General features: G+C 34.2%; 3 protein-coding genes across 17 annotated transcripts in view; 1 reads left to right on the top strand and 2 right to left on the bottom strand.

Moving 5' to 3' along the window:
- The window catches only part of LOC136805213 (uncharacterized), a 58,076-nt gene that overhangs the window by 33,976 nt on the left and 6,449 nt on the right, over positions 1–17,651 (bottom strand). The gene's annotated exons all lie outside the window — the stretch shown is intronic.
- On the top strand, positions 5,887–9,017 carry LOC136805263 (probable ATP-dependent DNA helicase RecS). The gene is made up of 5 exons (XM_067061841.1): positions 5,887–6,043; positions 6,258–6,470; positions 6,699–6,846; positions 7,182–7,849; positions 8,222–9,017. The coding sequence occupies exons 1-5, from the start codon at positions 5,923–5,925 to the stop codon at positions 8,893–8,895; spliced, it is 1,824 nt and encodes a 607-aa protein (XP_066917942.1). The 5' UTR covers positions 5,887–5,922; the 3' UTR covers positions 8,896–9,017.
- LOC136805253 (uncharacterized) lies at positions 10,631–15,889 on the bottom strand. Its single transcript, XM_067061832.1, has 12 exons — positions 15,852–15,889; positions 15,445–15,527; positions 14,995–15,282; positions 14,480–14,533; positions 14,273–14,341; positions 13,851–13,937; positions 13,344–13,693; positions 12,897–13,160; positions 12,487–12,581; positions 11,874–12,081; positions 11,450–11,723; positions 10,631–11,022 (listed from the first exon to the last, which is right to left on the bottom strand). Exons 1-12 carry the CDS (start codon positions 15,887–15,889, stop codon positions 10,631–10,633), a joined length of 2,202 nt encoding a protein of 733 aa, XP_066917933.1.

Below are 17,651 nucleotides of genomic sequence, written 5' to 3'. Positions count from 1 at the left end.
GCTAAGGATCTATTTTTTCAGATAATACCAAAAAGACGCCTCATCACCCTTTTAAACCTGACTACACAGCCTCAAATCAAAACAGTAAAAATTCCATGTTTACGATTTTTTCACTTTTTTTCTTTTTTTTGACAAATTGAATGAAAAAAGTGGGTACAAGGTAAAGATTGGTCCCAGAAAAATTATTTTGTTTTAGTTTATGCTATAAGCCACCATTGTGTGAAATTTCAGGGCTGAAGAAGCTGATTTCATCTCAGAATCTAAGTTTCGGTGAAGCACACTTTTCCACCAAAATCGACACTCTGGCCACAACAGGTAAATTAAGTGGTCCCGTTGCTCTAAAATTGGCCTTGCACTTACCCTAAGCCTGTAAAATTACTACAATAATCATAACAGACTCTCTATCATGTAAATTCAAGCAATAAAACACCAGAATAGTGGAAAAACTGAGGCAAAACAGCCCTGAGTTGTTGGAGCTAGAGATAGGCATGTATGTCAGGAAATACCCCCTAAAACCCCTTTAAACCACATAGAAACTGCCAATAAAGGTTCTCTATCTCATATAATGATATTTATATGCTGAAACCAAGAAAATACCAGACATAAACATGACTTTTCAGTCCAAAAATCCATCAAACACCCTCTGTCCACCACTAAAACGATGTTTTGTTGACATTTGAAAAATACACCGACATTGAGTTCCGATATCTCGAGATGTATAAAAGCAGGACCCGTAAAATTTTGAATGAATGAACCTTCACCCGTATCCTGTCTGCTAAATTTTACAGAATAGAAAAATTCAAACTGGTCTTTATTTTATTAAACTTTGAAAGGACCCCAGTATCAAAACGTACGTGGTACGTCTCTCGGCCTGTATATATGACGTACGTGGTACGTCTCTCGGCGTCTAAAGGTTAACGTATGTTACTTTTTGCCGTGGAATCGAATGTTCTTGGACGGGAAAGTCCGTCCAAGATCGTGACTTTGGACAAGTTGCACTCCATCGCATGTGCCTTTTTCTGATTTTCAAGAAGTCATTGCATTGCTTCGAGCGGTAAAGTTCAAATAGATTTTCGAACTTTCGAATTTTGTGATTCGAATGTTGAAAATTGTTTGAGTTATTTTTTTTGGCATACCGGATAAGTGGGATGGGGGAACCTGGGAACCTAAAGTGGGAACCTAAATGAACACCTGAAAAGTGGGATGGGGGAACCTAAGTGGGAACCTAAATGAACACCTGAAAAGTGGGATGGGGGAACCTAAGTGGGAACCTAAATGAACACCGGAAAAGTGGGATGGGGGAACCTAAGTGGGAACCTAAATGAACACCGGAAAAGTGGGATGGGGGAACCTAAGTGGGAACCTAAATGAACACCGGAAAAGTGGGATGGGGGAACCTAAGTGGGAACCTAATTTTTTATTTCTTTTATTTTTTTTTTTATTTTTTTTTTATAGCAATATATTTCGCACGTCTATTGACCTCCTATGAAAGAGAACTTTTGATTTTACATTTTATAAAGTTTTTTCTCCCTTTCTTTTATCAAACGCTCTTTGAAGACTTGTAAGGATAGTGCTTCAACAATATCTTCTTCTAGATCATTCCAAGGTTTCACACTTCTGTAAAAAAGAGATTTGCTTTGGTAGCCTCTCATACCGTCATTAGCAAAGTTCCTTTGAAGCTCGTAATCATGCTGACGTCGTGGTCGTGTTCAAGGAGTAAATTTCTCTGATCTTATAGACTCGTCATAAATGTGGAGGTTCTTGAAAACTTCCACCATATCACCAACTTGCCGCCTGGTCTTTAGGCTAGGTAGATTGATGAGTCGTAGCCGATCTTCGTATGAGTAGTTTCTATAGCAACTAACTAGCCTTGTAGCTCTTCGTTGGACGCCCTCGATTGCATTGATATGTTTGATTAGCCTTGGAGACCATACTACATGTGCATATTCCAAATGGGGTCTGACAAATGCAATGAAAAACGTTCGAAACATATCTGGTGAGAGAAATTCGAAGCTCCTTCTAATCAAGCCAACGATAGAGTTAGCTCTCTTGATTTTACTGAATATATGGGCTTCAAAGGTCAGGTCACTATCGATTATCACTCCTAGATCTTTTTCTTGGTCAACATGTTCTAGAACAGATCCTGATAGGGATGGACATTGGTTCCAAAATTTACCCAGTGTTAAAACATGACACTTGTTCAGATGAAATTCTAAAAGCCGGACTGGCTTTGACCAAATTTTAAACCCTTAGAGTGCACTTATTCTAATTTTTGCTAATTTCCACCCTTACAGTGTACTTTGGGAAGCTTGGAAAAAAGGGCCGCATGTACGGTAGGTCGTTTACCTTGAGTGCCCCTCCCCCCGTGGATCTATGCTTATGTGTATTGAAACGTGGCAAGCCGTGCAATATGTTCTATTTTACTATCAAACATTTTTAATTAATGAAGTGTATTCACACGCTGTACTGTTTGGTTGGTACAGAAAGAAAAACGAGCTAGAATCCGTTAAATGCGAAGCGACCCCAGCCCTGACCCGAAAATTGGAGCTGCTAATAAAAAACAATGTGTATTGCATCAAGAGTGAACAAAAACTAGATCGTAAATAATGTTTTACTAGATTCTGTATTCAAGCAAATCAGATCCGTGCAAAAGAAAGAAGAGGCTCTAAGTTATCCATCGAGCTATGAACGAACTTCTAATTCCTTCTAGATTTGAAGATATGACGGTTTAAAGTTTAAAGTTTAAAGTCAATTAAGTCAATTTACTAAAAAGAACCTTTCAAAAAGATGCACTATAAAACTGCTGATAAATAAACATGCTTTTTTGAGCTAATTGAATAAATAAATTCCCTTTGTTTTATTTTCAACATTATTGTTTGCGAACCGTAATGTAATAACGTAACGTAATCAGTAGCGGCCTGGCTTAATTTTCTTGGTGGTGCAAACTATGAAATTGGCGCCCATGGTATTTTTGTCCTTATTTGCGCCCTATACCGTTAAGTGAAACTATTAAACTGGTAAGAGCAGTGACTGGTTGAAAGTAACGCCCGGAATCTCTGAGTTAAAAAATTTATATTTAAACGAAGGTGATGGTAATGATAATTTGATATATATTTCGTTGTTATTTCCTGGTCTTACTGTACTCTCCATTAAAGATCAATGGTTGAAAGAGGCCCCAAAAATTCGAAAGTTGGTAAGAATAAGGGTTCTTTGTAATTCTGGCGCCGCAGGGAAAAAAATTTGGTGTAAGAAAGGTCAAACAGCTTATAAGATATTCTAAAATGGAGAAAGTTAGTCCGCATAAGACCACAAATACCACAGCGTGCAGTTTCGATCAATCTCTCATTTTGGGGGTGAGCATCCTCTTTAACCCCTGGTGGATACACAACACTTCTTTTGCTTTGACTTTTCGCAATTCAATGTTGATAGTAGTTTTGAAAAAATTCGTAAAATAAAACGAAGCGCAGCAGGCGAAAAAAAAATTACATGGTACTTATAGAAGGCGCTAAAAACGTGTCAAAGGGCGCAAAATCGCCCAACCAAACATCAAAAAAATTTTTGGCGCCCCCTTGAAAAGCTTTTTTGGCGCCCCTCTCAGGTCTTTCTGGGTGGTGCACTGCACACTCTGCACCCCCTGCCAGGCCGCCACTGAACGTAATGTTCTTATTATGATAAAAGGTTTTGCTTTCCTTGCATATAATATCTTTCTTATCTTTATGTATTTGTTTTAAAAAAAAAAAATAATAATAACAAATTAGGTTCCCACTTTAGGTTCCCGGGTTCCCCCATCCCACTTTTCAGGTAAAAAATATGTGCAAAATTTGAAAAGTAAACACAAATCGCCATTTTCAATAGACCTATTTATTTAAACATAAAGGAATTCTTCTTAAACTACGATAAGACTTGCTATCGAGCAAGTCTTATTTTTCGCTTATGTATTTGTTTTTAAAGAAAAATATTTCAATTCTATTAATAATTAAACAACTTAGGTTCCCACTTAGGTTCCCCCATCCCACTTTTCCGGTGTTCATTTAGGTTCCCACTTAGGTTCCCCCATCCCACTTTTCCGGTGTTCATTTAGGTTCCCACTTAGGTTCCCCCATCCCACTTTTCCGGTGTTCATTTAGGTTCCCACTTAGGTTCCCCCATCCCACATTTCAGGTGTTCATTTAGGTTCCCACTTTAGGTTCCCAGGTTCCCCCATCCCACTTATCCGGTATGCCATTTTTTTTTGTTTTGAAAAGTGAACTGGCTCTTTCTTGAAAAGAAACAAAAATCTGCGAAGGATGAGAAAGAAGATGGAAATTTTATCATTGCATCAACAGCAGCAGAGTCGTTGGGTTATTCCCATAAAAGTTTAATCTCTCGGCTTCTACAATCCTGTTATGGTGAATGAAAATTATCAAATCATTTCTTTGCTTTGGTTTGGATCCTAGCCATAATAGTGCTGATGATATACGAACTTGGTATGGACTTTTTGTATGTTTTGGGATGGCAACGAATATTTTTTGGATATGACTTGAAACCTAGAAGAATTTATCCCTCGCTTATTCCAGTGGAAAGAAGAACCGTTTGTTTGTTATTGTTTTTATTGGCGGTTCGACGTGGTTTGTGATCGCTTGTTTGAAAATGTGACATAAATTGAATTGTAGAATGTAAATTGACATACGATTGAAAGTAAACTGAAATTTGATTGTATTCGATTCGAAAGAATTTATAATGAATGGTGCTGGGTGTGGAAATGATTTTCTTCAGCTCTCAGCACCAGTGACCATTGTCATTGGCAAATCTTGACATATCAAAACTTGACACTATTTTTTTGATTTTGATTTAACACTTATGCGCTGAAGTTGATACAATGACAGATTTTTTATATTTTTATGTGAAAAGTTTTGTTCTGTATAATTAGAGTTTAAAGGTTTACTACCAATTAATTTTGAGTGAAGATTAAAAACTTTCAAATTCCTGAACTTTGGAAACTAGATAGCCAGTAAAATTTGGAGGTTTTGCTTCGAACTGTGGGAGGAATCTACCTAAATTTTGTTATCTTTATGTGACTTTCCTTTTAAGATTTTACAGTCATGGTGATAATTTTATTACAACTTTTATAAAAACTTTGATAATTTTTCAAGTAAATAATGATGTAATAAATATTTATTTTCATTTTGTACCTCTGTATCTTGGAATTGTACGAGATCGACTTGTTCCATCAAATACTAGTCTTGGAATCCTCATTATTTTACATCCCTGTTTCAAAGACTGGCTATGGCTAGTGCTGGGGGTTTTTTGATTTTTGGTTGTTTCTCTGCAAGGAAGAAAACCTTTTGAAGAAGGGGGGTTTCCTTTTTTATTAAATTAAGAGCCTGTTGACAATACCATTAATTGGAGCTGCTTGGAGACTTTTTTGCTTCTATACCGGGTGCACCAAAAAAAAGTATACAACTTTGTCAAGATATTGTGAGCTTCAGAATTTAAATTTTCTGTTCATTTATTTTTTATTGTATAGAGGATACTTTAACTTGAATTTTGAGCTATCATACATTAAATTTGAAAAAGTAGTTCCTAAGTTATTTCCAAAAAACTGACTTTTTATCCATGTCGAAATTTCAAAAAATCATTAAAAACAGCGAGCAAACTTTTCTCTTGGCACTTCCCTTCTTTACACATTAAAATACCAAAAAATGCAATTGTGTCATCAAAACTCGTTGCGGAATTTAAGAATATGGTAAAACTAGGCTGCACGCATCCCCTAAAATAGTTTTTGATATAGGGGATGCGAATCAGACTCTCAAACTAGTTCCGACTTCGCAAATTTTTTGCTAAGTGAATTGGCGAGTTATATAATGCTGACGCAGGCTGACGCATGCTAAATTTGAATCAAAACAAGAGAGCGAGCGCAAGGGAAGAAATTGCTTTGGAAAGATGGATGAAGTGTTTGAGCATATGGAAATGTACTTTGATGTCCAGCTTTATGATTGTCAGAAAGCTATACTGAATGAGTTCCTGACTGGTTCGAAACATACATTTTTTAGTGCACCAACAGGTATATACTACTGTCATACTGTCAATGCTTTTTTCCCAGTTTCTTCAAAGTGTGTATGTATAGGATAATAATGTGTGTGGTTTTGAGTCTTTTAGAGGGGGAGATTCCAAACACCAAATAAAGTTGAAACAATTGACTGAACTGTTGTCATCATACTTGGGCAGATATAGCTAGAGCTTACATTATTTTTAAGCCCATTTTTTCCAACTTTCAGGTTATGGAAAGTCCTTAACATTTCAGTGTTTACCATGGGCATATGACACCTACCATGATAATGAAATATGCACATCAAGCATAATTATAGTCTCACCCCTTGTGTCATTGATTGAAGATCAACTTTTAAAGGCAAAAAAACTAGGCATTCCTGCAATATATTTAAGTGAAGAAAAGTTAAATGAAAGTGGTGACATCGACAAAGCTTATCAAGGTATATAACAAATGTATTTTTATAGAAAAAAGTGATGTTTATCTTCTTAGTTATGTATATAATTAAAATTTCCATTTCATAAACAGGCACATTTTTTGAATAGATTAATAAAATTCACCACAGGTGACCAGAAATTTATATCTCACAATTTTGCATATATTTCAAGATGTCGACTGAACTATAAATGGCCAGTATATAGTATAATTTGAATTCGATTTATATTATTAGATATTCAAGAGGGATGGTATTCTTTGATCTATGCTTGCCCAGAGGGTTTACTACAGAGTAGCCGCTGGCGAAAAGTGATATCAAGTCAAGAATTTAGGAAACATTGTATTGGAGTTGTAATAGAAGAAGCACATGTATTAGTCCAGTGGTTAGTATCACCTTTGTAGCATGACCTCTGTGAGAATTTTTCTCAATTTTGTTCTGCTTTTTTGTATCATTATGCCTAAATTTTACCAAAAATGATCTTCTAGCACAAACTATTATTTCTGATTTAAAAAGTATATATAACGAATTGTGCAAATGTCCAAAATCCCTAAATAAAAAAGGTTGACTATCATTCAGGATGCTTTAAACCAAACTAACAAGGATAACTTGAGGAATAACTAAACTATCTTCACTCCCGATGAATAAAAAATCATGTTTCAAGCACACCAAAATTATCTTTTTCACGGAAAGTTTAACAAAAACAATTTATTTTTACAGGGGCCTTTCAACAGACTCAAGAAAGCCCTTTCGCAAATGGTATGCTGCTTTGCATGAGTTGCAGTCGTTATTGGGCAATGAAATTAAATATTCTCTGTTCACTGCTACAGCAACGCATTTAACAAGATCAAAGATCTTTTTAATGCTAGGATTGGAGGAGAGTAACTTTTACATTTTAAATAAGCACCCAAACAAAAATAATATTAGATATTGTGTGAAACAAATATGTAGAGGTGAGATCATTGAACATTTCAAAGAAGTCATTGACACATTAAAAAAGAAAAAGCATACTGCAGAACGTGTTCTGATTTATTATCAAGCAAAAGTACCAGCCCAAATTTTGTTCAATAACATTTGTTATGAGCTTGGAGATCACCTTTACTATATGGAAAAAAAACCTCAGAACCGCATTGTTGAAGTTTTTACTGCTGATAGTCCTTCAAGTGTAAAAAAACATGTTGTGAATGAAATGGCAAAATCTGAAAGCCACCTAAGGTGTCTTATATGTACATCAGCCTTTGGGATGGGTATTGATGTACAAGGTGTAACAAAGTCTATTCATTTTGCACCTCCTCAAACACTTGAAAGTTTTGTGCAAGAAAGTGGTAGAATTGGTCGAAATGGTGAAAAAAGTACCAGCATAATTCTGAGTAACAGTATTTTACAAGGTAAGCCTGTCAATATGATTTGATTTGAGGTTTTTCCATTCAATTTCTTTTCAACTGTGAGAACTTTCTGAAAAGTATAAAAATATTTTTTAAAGTCCTCCGGATATCTCGAATGTACCTTAAGGGAAGAAATTTTTGCGGGAAGAAATTTTTGCAGAATTTAATTTTGTGGTTCAAGGCTCAAAATTTGCAAGTTTCGCAGAATTTAATTTTGCAGTTGTGGGAATTATTTGTCTACGGGAAGCCTTATTTTGCCCTAAAAAGACCAATTTTAGTGGTGATTTTTTTTTAATTGTGAGAATATTCGTGTTTGGCGAAAATTTCTTCCCTTAAGGTAGTTAAATATATTTCCTTTGTATACTATTTCAAAAGGCAAGTGTGATCAGTCGATGAGAGAATTTCTTACCACTTTGGAATGTAGAAGGGCAAAGTGTATGTCATTGTTTCCAGGAGACTATACTAAACCTATACGTGATTGTGAGTGTTGTGATGTTTGCTACAAGAAGTGCTCATGTGGAGATTGCAGTCCAATGTACAGAAGTTTAACGAATAAGCCATCTACTGAAAAAGAAAGGAGCAGATCAGTAAATCAAGAACAAAGAACAACTCTGAAAGGTTTCCTAGAAAACTATCGCATTTCCTATTTCCAACAAACAAGGCTAGTGAAACAAGTCTCCTTACCAAACATGTTTTTTGAGTTCAATGAATATCATGTGAACCAAGTGATGTGTAATGTCAGCAAGATTTTTTCAATCTCTGATGTCATGGACAGGGTTGAAATATGGAGGCCAGTGCATGCTAGACAAATTATTCAATGCTTTTCAAAAGTTTTTGACGATGTTTGCTTTGATGGAATGGACATGGAAAAGGTTGAGGAGTCACCTAATATTGATCCTCATTGGTTATCTATTTTGAATAATACTAGTCAACAACATAGTCTTAATGACTCAGATTTTTCACGAATTTGTCAACTGTCAGAAAATGCCTTTGAATCTTCTCAATCAAAGAGATCATTGGATGATATTGACTGTGATGATACCATGTAAATGTTTTGTTTAATTTTTTGCATGAATAAATGATAAATAATAGGGACCCCAGCAGTTGGGAAAAACCTAGCCTGGAGACCACTTTAGGTTATTGATGGACTGGGCGGACACAATAAAATGGCCCGGAGGCAAAGGGTCAATCTTTGATTTTGAACTTTGTCTTTTAAGGTTGAAAAAAAATTTACAACTAGTTTTTTTTTTTGAAGTTTATTATAACTTTTTGAATGAAAATAAATTTCTTCTTTGAGATTGCAATAACATTTTTTGGGTTGTGACTACTGACTAGGGTCGACAGGTTTCGAGTTTGGCCGTGCAGGTGACAGCAAACTATTAATTCCAGCCTAGTTTTTTTGTTTTTTAAAGAGATTTATATTAAGCTTTGTTGTTTTTGAAATGTCTTCTAGTCAATCTACTTTAAGGGAACTAATTTTGGCGAGCAGCCAAAACATTGAAATATTTTTGATTTGGCAAGAACTTAAACATTTTGGCGTCTTAGCAATGACAGTGATTTTTTTTTTAATTTGGCGAGAATAATATAGCAAAATTTGTCTAATAGGCCAAAATTTGTTCCCTCAAGGTATTTCACTGGAAATAATCAAAAGTTTTAAAATCCTGACTAGGGTCATTGTTATATTTGGTTATTACATGCTGTTTTTTAAGCTACAATTATTCTAGGTAGATTTTTCTATAAAGATTTTGGGGTAATTATCATAGCTAAGACATTAGATCTTTCTGATAAAGTATAATCATATATTTTTAGTAGTTTGATATTGAAATTTAAATGTTGAAACATTTTTTTAAAGGCAGAGACGCGGGTCAGAGAGTGGTGATAACCTCCACCAATCTCTGCATGTTACGGATCGAATCCTGTTTGGCTGAGCATGCCAGCCTTCCTTTGGGAGGTTCAGCCGAAAGACAAAATGTCAAAAATTAGTAGAGGTTCTACATTTTTCACGAAACTGTGCTTTCAAAATGAACTTTTAGTTTTAGTTGTTAAAGTGTGCCTCTGAAAAAAAATAGAATTGGTATAAATTAAAAAACCTAATATTTCATTTATATGAGACACTGTTCCAAAAATTGCACAGAAGGGTACAGAAAGGTTCCGCGTTCCATAGTAGAATCCTTTTAAAATTTTCAGTCTTTGTTTTTAGTTTGTAGTCAGTTCTTCTGTCGATTTTGAATTGAATGCTTTTCATATATCAAATTTCCTTACAAAATTATTAATTTGAGGGAGGAGAACCTTGAGAAACGAGGTTTATTTAAGAAAGGTCTTATGCAGAACTATGCACAAAAATCAAGTCTTAGTTTGTATGTAATGTATGCAATGGTTCAAACTTGTCTTTTTAATTTCATAAATTTGTTTGTTTGTATAACAATATAGATAAAAAATCTAAACTTTTAAAAAAAATGTTAGTTTGTTAAAAATATAAATATAGAAAATAAAAAATGTTCACAACTTTGAAAAAAAATAAAAAATGTGCTTTTCTTAAATGAATAGATCTTAAAAAAAAATTAATGTAGTAAAACAACGTTTCCTTTTTAAATTCTAATAACACTTGACATCAACATGGATGTACATTGTTATCTGTCTGAGAAATTTGCAAGTAAGATAGAAAAATCTAAAATTGGAGTTAAATATTTTCCTTAAAAATTACGTCGCAAAGTTGTTTGACCATACATTTTTGCAAGCTTGAGATACAGACTGTAGGTCTATGTTTTAAAATGATACAAAAATTTAGCGAACGGTTTTACAAGTTTCCATCTTTTTAATATGTATTGAAATATAGTCAAAAATGTCATGAAAGTTCAAGTTTGTTAGTAAACTTTTTGTCATATTGAAGTGGTTGTAGTTTCTACCAGCTTCCGAACGAAACACCTTTTCTGACAGTAACTCGCCAACAAGTTTCTCCAAGTCATTTTCGTCACTTTTTTTGGTATGCTTGCCTGAACGTCTGATGATTCCTGTCATTTGGTCAAAGTTGGTACATAATTGCTTGTTGACGTTCAGGGCTTTGCAATATCGATCCATAATGTGTCTGTTGAGGGCATTTGGACCCAATCTACGCTTAATGTTTTTGATGATTCGGATGCAATGCTCCATCTCCAAATCAAGTGGGATATTTCCACCTAAAATTAAATAGAATATTGTTCGATGAACAAAATATCATTCACTCTTCACTTATCTTTGTGTGTTTAAAATATCCTTTCACACATTTTTTCTTTAAAAAACCAAAAAACTTTGGCTAAGGCTCAGATTTTTAGTATCCGTTAACAATAAGAAGATTGACCTAAATCATCTAACATGTGGTCAATTTTGGAAGGGCAATTAAAAAAGCTATTTTATCAAATCACAATATACCCATCATGTACTGAAATTGTACCAATTCTATCACCACCAGACCCAAAAATAACTGGGTCAAACTAGAGGGTACCCCTTTTATTAAACTGATGAAGATTAATGTTTGAAACCAATAAGACTCTTTAGGTTAGACTATAGATGGCTATCTTAGATTATGAGAAGAAAGCAATTTTGAGCAAGGAAATCAATATATACCTTTTCCAGTTTTGTTTTTAGCTGTTCTATTCCAAATCATTTCGTGTGCGATGCGTTGTGGGAGAAGTGAATTGATTTGAAGCAATAGATAAAACGTTTCTAAGGCATATTTACGGCTGCCAGGTCCGTCTTGTAAAAAATAAGGAAAGAGGAATTTCCAACAACGAACTGTTCTCTCTCCATCACCTTCACTAACCGAGTCATTGAAATTGTGCCACAAAAGTAGAATTTCCAACAGACTGGTTTGGTAGTTGAGCTTCCCATCTTCGTCCTCCTGTAAATAAATTACCTTAGATTAATTCATGTACACTATGAACTTTTTTTTTCTCCTGAAACTATTTTTTCCTTGTGAACTTTTATTTAGTATTCAAAATAGGAATAATAACAATAACAATAATAATAATAATAATAATGAATAACTTACCAGTGGTTTTAATCCATGTTCTTTTACTTCATGGTTCTCCTTAGCTTTTCCGTCCTTCTGGAAACATTTTTGGCAGCCCTCAGCTCTGCATTCAAATTTACCATCAACTACTTTCGAAGCCATTTGCAAATTGGTCAGATGTTGCTCAGCAGTTGAGGAAACCAATACAAACTTGTCAACGATTTCTCCACAAAGAGTTTCAAGGAACCTGAAAATTTGAAGAAATAATGTATTAAACTATTTTCCTCTTCTAAAAATTAAAAGTGTACACTCAAAAATACTAAAAACTCAAAAATAAATATTTTTTTGTACCAAGATTAACGAACCTTTCGACTTTACTCTGCTAAGCATGCAATAAAGCATGAAACGAAATTTTGCATAATTATCCGGATGATTTTACTGTATGCTTATAAAAAAAAGCATAATCAAGTAAGAAGTAAAAAAAAAACACATAAAATTACTTCTTTTTAGAATCTTTATTGGATTTGTGTTCATTAAGATCTTTCGTTTCATCCATACTACTTAGACCAAGCTTCTCCATTGCTGCAGCGATAATACGTGATCTAAGTTCAATGAGCATAAATTGCTTTGTTGCAGAGACACGTTTCTTCACCTCGGAACATAGATTCCTTCTATTGATGAGAACTTATCAGCTCCAAGGGTGCACTTGTCCTGAGAGGATACTTTGAAAAAATGATCCCAAATATACTAAAAGTAACAAAAAAAATATATAAGAAATAAAAAAATTATCTTACTGGAAGTTTGACATTTTCGATTTTTTTTTTTTTCTCGGTAAAAAATGTTTTTGTAAATATTTGTGTGAATTTTTTTTAGGGGTGTGTGGGTTTTGGTTCAAACGAGTAAGGACAAACAAAGTTTCTTTAAAGACCAAGATGTCTAAGTTGTCAGAATTATAGGGTATGAACATGTTTTAGTTTATGAAATAAATCAAAAAACAAAGTTAATTACATTCTTTGTCAAAAAGCTTATAACTGAAAACAATTTATATTGAGACAAACGAACCTGCATTATTTTAATGTCAGCATGAAAATCAGCTACTTCGTAATGTAGGCCTTCAAACCTTTCCTCAGGTTCAAAACCATTGGCACACAGGAAAGCGGCATTTAGTGCTCTTTCAATGGTCAACTGGTCACCTGCAACAGCATGATTGTAGCATATTTTATCAGCTCCTTCACCATAGGCTGGCTGGTTTTGTTGAAGATCTTTGAGGACTTTTATCATTCCTTCAGTTGTATTTTCGTTCTCGTATATCATTCCTAAAAAGCACTACAAAGAAAAGAATTTCAACTTAGGTAAATACTTCCAAAACTACCACATCAAAAGGGAAAATTAAAAAGTAGGTAGCATATATTTGACGTGTTGTCTTTTTCAAGTGACTAAGATTATAATATTTAACACATCATTTCAAATCAACATAGCCAACGAAAAGCAAGGCACAAAAATTATTACATTTTCAGACTTTTGAGACATCTCCTTGCTGTAGTCATGGGGAATGTGTTTGATGACTTCACTTGAAAAATCTTCAAGACAGTCTAAGTTGGATGTGATTATCCTCCCAACAAGTGTCATGTAATTGAGTCGCTGCTTCATGTGATCGACCCCAGAGCAAACAAGCTCACCATGAGTAAGGTCACTAAGGGGTATGAAGGGCTTCTCGTCAGACAAGTGGTCACCACAAACACGATTAACAACAACCATTTTTGCTGTGTGGTGTAAATCGATATTTTGGTTGTCTTCGTTCATCTCACTTACTTTGACATGCGTATCGACGTTGTCTATTACAGACTTGTAATTGTGAACTAAAAAAATATATTTCAATAGTTTTCAATAATGAATCAAGACCATCAAAAAAGAAGAATGACACTGACTTATGTTTTACTAAATAGTTTCTCCAAAAATATGACAAGTTTTATTTTTTGTACAGTAAATAAGAAATAAGCAAGTGATTTTACTTACAATTGCTTTTGCTACCAAGTTCTGGATTACGATCACGTAATTTTGAGCAGTGTGGCGTCGAAGTGGAGACTGTTGAAAAGTCAACATCTAGTAAATAAATGTATTTCAAAGAAGATTTAATTTTTTTCCTTTAAAAACTTCAAATAATAAAAAATCAAACTGGTATCTTGTTTGTCTCAAGCATTATAGAATCGTAAATTCCCTGCTAGCACTTCTGTTTTTATTCAAAATTACCTAAATGTAAACACACTGTTAACCCTTTCATAGACAAAAATTCATAAATCGGCAAAATATAAAAAATTCCGACCGACCCACCTCAAAAATCTAGGGTCGGTGACGGCAAACTAACAATTTTTTAAGCCCAGCCTGAAGTAAGTGCTCTACAAAATTAAACATAGAATCAAAGATTGCAAAAAACCTACCTTTTCCTTTGTTAGAACTGTTCTCTCTATTGACAGTAATGTCCTCTTTATCTGGATTCTTGGTTGTATCTACGGGAAAAGTTATGCAGGTTATAAAAGATTAAACAGCTTGACTTTGACTCAGACATTGAAACATTCAACAAGAAAGAAGGAAGGACTCATTAAAATGCACCTGATTAACTTGATTAACTTTTAAGTTGTAAATACCTTCTACTATTGTGTTTTCTTTGTCTTTTAGTGAACCATTTGTATATTGAATATCTGAAAATAATAAAAACATTTGCTAATTTAAGAAGGCATCATTCATTCGTAAATCTGTAAGGGTTTTCATCCATTATGCTTGTCACTTATGACTAAGTGACTTATCAATATTATTATCGCAGCAGGCTATGATATAAATGTCCTACCATGATAAAAAACCTTTGCACATAAGTAAACAAATAGCAATAAAGAGTATAAATAATATATAGTCATAAATAGACATAATGTGAACCCCCATTTTTAATAGGGGATGAAAAGTTTTTGAAGGGGATTTCTAGGGGGTGGGGTTTCAGTTTATAGGGGGGTCAAATAAAAATAGGGGGATTTTAAATTTTAGATCAATCTTACTTTGAGGTGATATGCTCAACATTTTCAAGACTGATAATACTTTTGTAAGGATTCGAATTAAAATCATTTCCTTCAATCTTTTGAAATCAGAAAAAAATTTATTCATATTTTACCTAAAGAGATCGAATCAGTACTCAAATCCGGTGCTTGAAGCCTACTCCTGAATTTTTCAGCCAAGTGTAGGGAATCCTGATGATTTGTGTTACGATCTGCTTCTGGCTGCTTGTAACCTTCTAAAAGTGGAATAGCAATCACTTCATGTTCTTGTTCCAAAAGTTCTTCTCTCTTCTTCTTTAATCGTTTGAGTGGTTTGTCATGATCCTTTCCAAGTTCATCCATTTTCGGTTTAAAAACTGGGGAGTGACACAAATACGCAAGGTTTTCATACGAATCATCGAAGACTATAAATAAAGATATTTGAAACATATTTCATTGTTTATAGATCAACAGAAAAAAATCAACTTTAGCAAATTCAAATGTCATATTGTGATAAATCAAAATTGATTTTGGATATACATAGAGTTTATGTATCATGAGTTATTGTGGTATGAATAAATGATTACCGAGTAAGATGAGTGATTCAACATTAAAGAAATGTACAGCTGTAGAGCTGTCATTTTCGGGGATCGATTTTTCAGAAGCACGGCTGCAGACATGCACAGAGTATTTATCACACTGGGTTTCATGGTATCATTGATGGTACCCCTCTTTGTAGTTGAAGCTGTCAATAAAATGGACGTTAGCATTGGGCATCTCTCCTTTAACTCGTTAACTACATCTTCAATTGAAAATTGGAGAAGGTCTTCTTTGGTTGTCTTTTTCAACACACTTCGACGAGCTTTTTTCTCACCATTAATCCAGACCTTAAAGTAAAAGATTTCAATCCTTCAGAAAATATTGCACGTAATCTTCACAAGAAAGAAAAAAAGAAAAGGGGTACGAACTATGACAAGAAAAAGGTTCTGCTTACCTTTTCGCTACAAATCGATACACATTCCTTGTTAACATCTTTTAGAACTAGTGGGATGATTGCCTCCTTCAATACAGGAGTTGTCCATACCGCCTTGGCTAAATCAGTGTATGTCCCTCTCAAAAGCTTTGTAGAAACATTTTGCAGGACTGGATTTAGCTAAAGTAAAAATGAAAAGTAATCAAGATTGTCTTTTTGTCGATATAAAATTAGGCCATTCAGAAAATTTTCCAATCTGAAGGAGAAAACTTATGTTTTAATCTGCATCGGTTATTTGTATATAAGTTATATCTACCTCTTTCCATCTGTTACCACTTGGCCAAGATAAATAGATATAGCTATGTGACGCGTTATCATCAGCTGGTGGAATGTTTGGGTGAAAAGTCGTTGTAGGTTGAGGTTGGGAACTGATGAATGGGGACTATTTGGTGATGAGTATAATTTGATGATGGCTCAGAGGATGTTGCTGGATTTTCAACGCACCCTTTACGTACTTTGGCTAGAAGATCAGGTGCCTCCTTCAATTTCTTTACCTGAAATGTAAAAAGTTGAGTATTATATACCCTCCAGCTATTAATAATTTGTCCATTAAGGTTTGAATATTTTACCATATTTTTTTTTTCTGTTTTTCAATTTTAAATTTTTTCCTGCCTTTTTGCCAAAACATACATGAAAACTTCTAGATAAAAAATAAATCAACGATTGCCTTAGAGTAGCCTCTAGGTTGCTCTTAACTAGCATTGCCTAGCTAAATGTCAATACGGTCAAAGTCAAATCTCTTATATATTGACACTCCCAGGTTCAATCTCATTTTTATATAGCCTGGATATCCAGGCTGTAAATTATTTCACAGTCTAGTTTTAGATATTTTATGTTCTGATTTACAGCCTGGTCTCCCTAGAGCGATTTGCATTCTCATATGAGAATGCAGTCCGCTTACTTGCGCTCACTTCGCTAAAACCGTAAGGGCCAATCTACACGGTGTTGAGCAATTCTAAAGCAAAAATAGGATAGTCCTCCAGCTGCTAGTGAAGATAGGGCTTTCTGTTACACGAAAACATGAAAAAGAAGAAAACAGAGGCAAGTTCATTTTCCAAGAAAACATGGTTGGTCATGATAATGCATGCAAACTTTTTTATGGACTTTGGTGTAATCTTTGGATGTTTTAATAGTTTTAGATCTTGTAAGACTGCTTTTTATTAATTTCTGTTTTGCTGCCCTGGGTTGGCTAGGAAACATGGGTTTTCACTTTCATTCTCTAGGGAGACCAAGCTCTATAATTTAAGAACTTTGTATGTTGAGGTAAATTTTGTTTTTTCTTAAATTTTGAGCTTGGATATCCAGGCTAATTTTTATAATGTTTTTGAGTCTTTTCGTCACATCAATATAAATCTAGATTAATTTTCTCTGGAGTGAAAATAAAGGCTAATTTTTTCATCTCTAAGTTGAACCAAAGCAAAGAGTTAACCAATTCCCTTGCACTACCTGAGATTTGAACCTTTAGTGAGCAATGATATATAATTGATTGACTGAAGTCAAGCTCGCTCCGTTCACTTTCAAGGCTATGTTATAAAACTCTAAGCATGCCTGATTAAGTGATTAGTGACATAAAGGCGCATAACAAAAATTACGAATGACAGAAGGAGACATTTGACATTGTCTACAAAATGTAATCCACTCCATTACTTACTGTTGTTTTTAATTTGTTTTTGCAGTTCCTGCATACCTGGCATCTGTTATTTTAACTGTTCCTCGTTTACTTCAATTGAAAAAAAATCTCCCAGCAATTTGATGTTGCTA

The sequence above is a fragment of the Clytia hemisphaerica genome, unplaced genomic scaffold, assembly GCF_902728285.1.
Source record: "Clytia hemisphaerica strain Z4C2 unplaced genomic scaffold, Clytia hemisphaerica genome assembly, whole genome shotgun sequence".
NCBI classification, from domain to species: Eukaryota; Metazoa; Cnidaria; class Hydrozoa; order Leptothecata; family Clytiidae; genus Clytia; species Clytia hemisphaerica.
This window is presented reverse-complemented; position numbering and strand designations above follow the sequence as displayed.

Excerpts from the sequence above, each read along its gene's own strand:
- LOC136805253 (XM_067061832.1), bottom strand. The coding sequence starts at position 15,889 with ATGTTAACAAGGAATGTGTATCGATTTGTAGCGAAAAG. Across the intron at positions 14,342-14,479 it reads AGAAAACACAATAGTAGAAG|ATACAACCAAGAATCCAGAT; the intron begins GTATTTACAACT and ends CTTTTCCCGTAG. Across the intron at positions 13,694-13,850 it reads ACTTGGTAGCAAAAGCAATT|TTCACAATTACAAGTCTGTA; the intron begins GTAAGTAAAATC and ends ATATTTTTTTAG.
- LOC136805263 (XM_067061841.1), top strand. The coding sequence starts at position 5,923 with ATGGATGAAGTGTTTGAGCATATGGAAATGTACTTTGATGTCCAGCTT. Across the intron at positions 6,471-6,698 it reads CATCGACAAAGCTTATCAAG|ATATTCAAGAGGGATGGTAT; the intron begins GTATATAACAAA and ends TTATATTATTAG. Across the intron at positions 6,847-7,181 it reads GCACATGTATTAGTCCAGTG|GGGCCTTTCAACAGACTCAA; the intron begins GTTAGTATCACC and ends TTATTTTTACAG.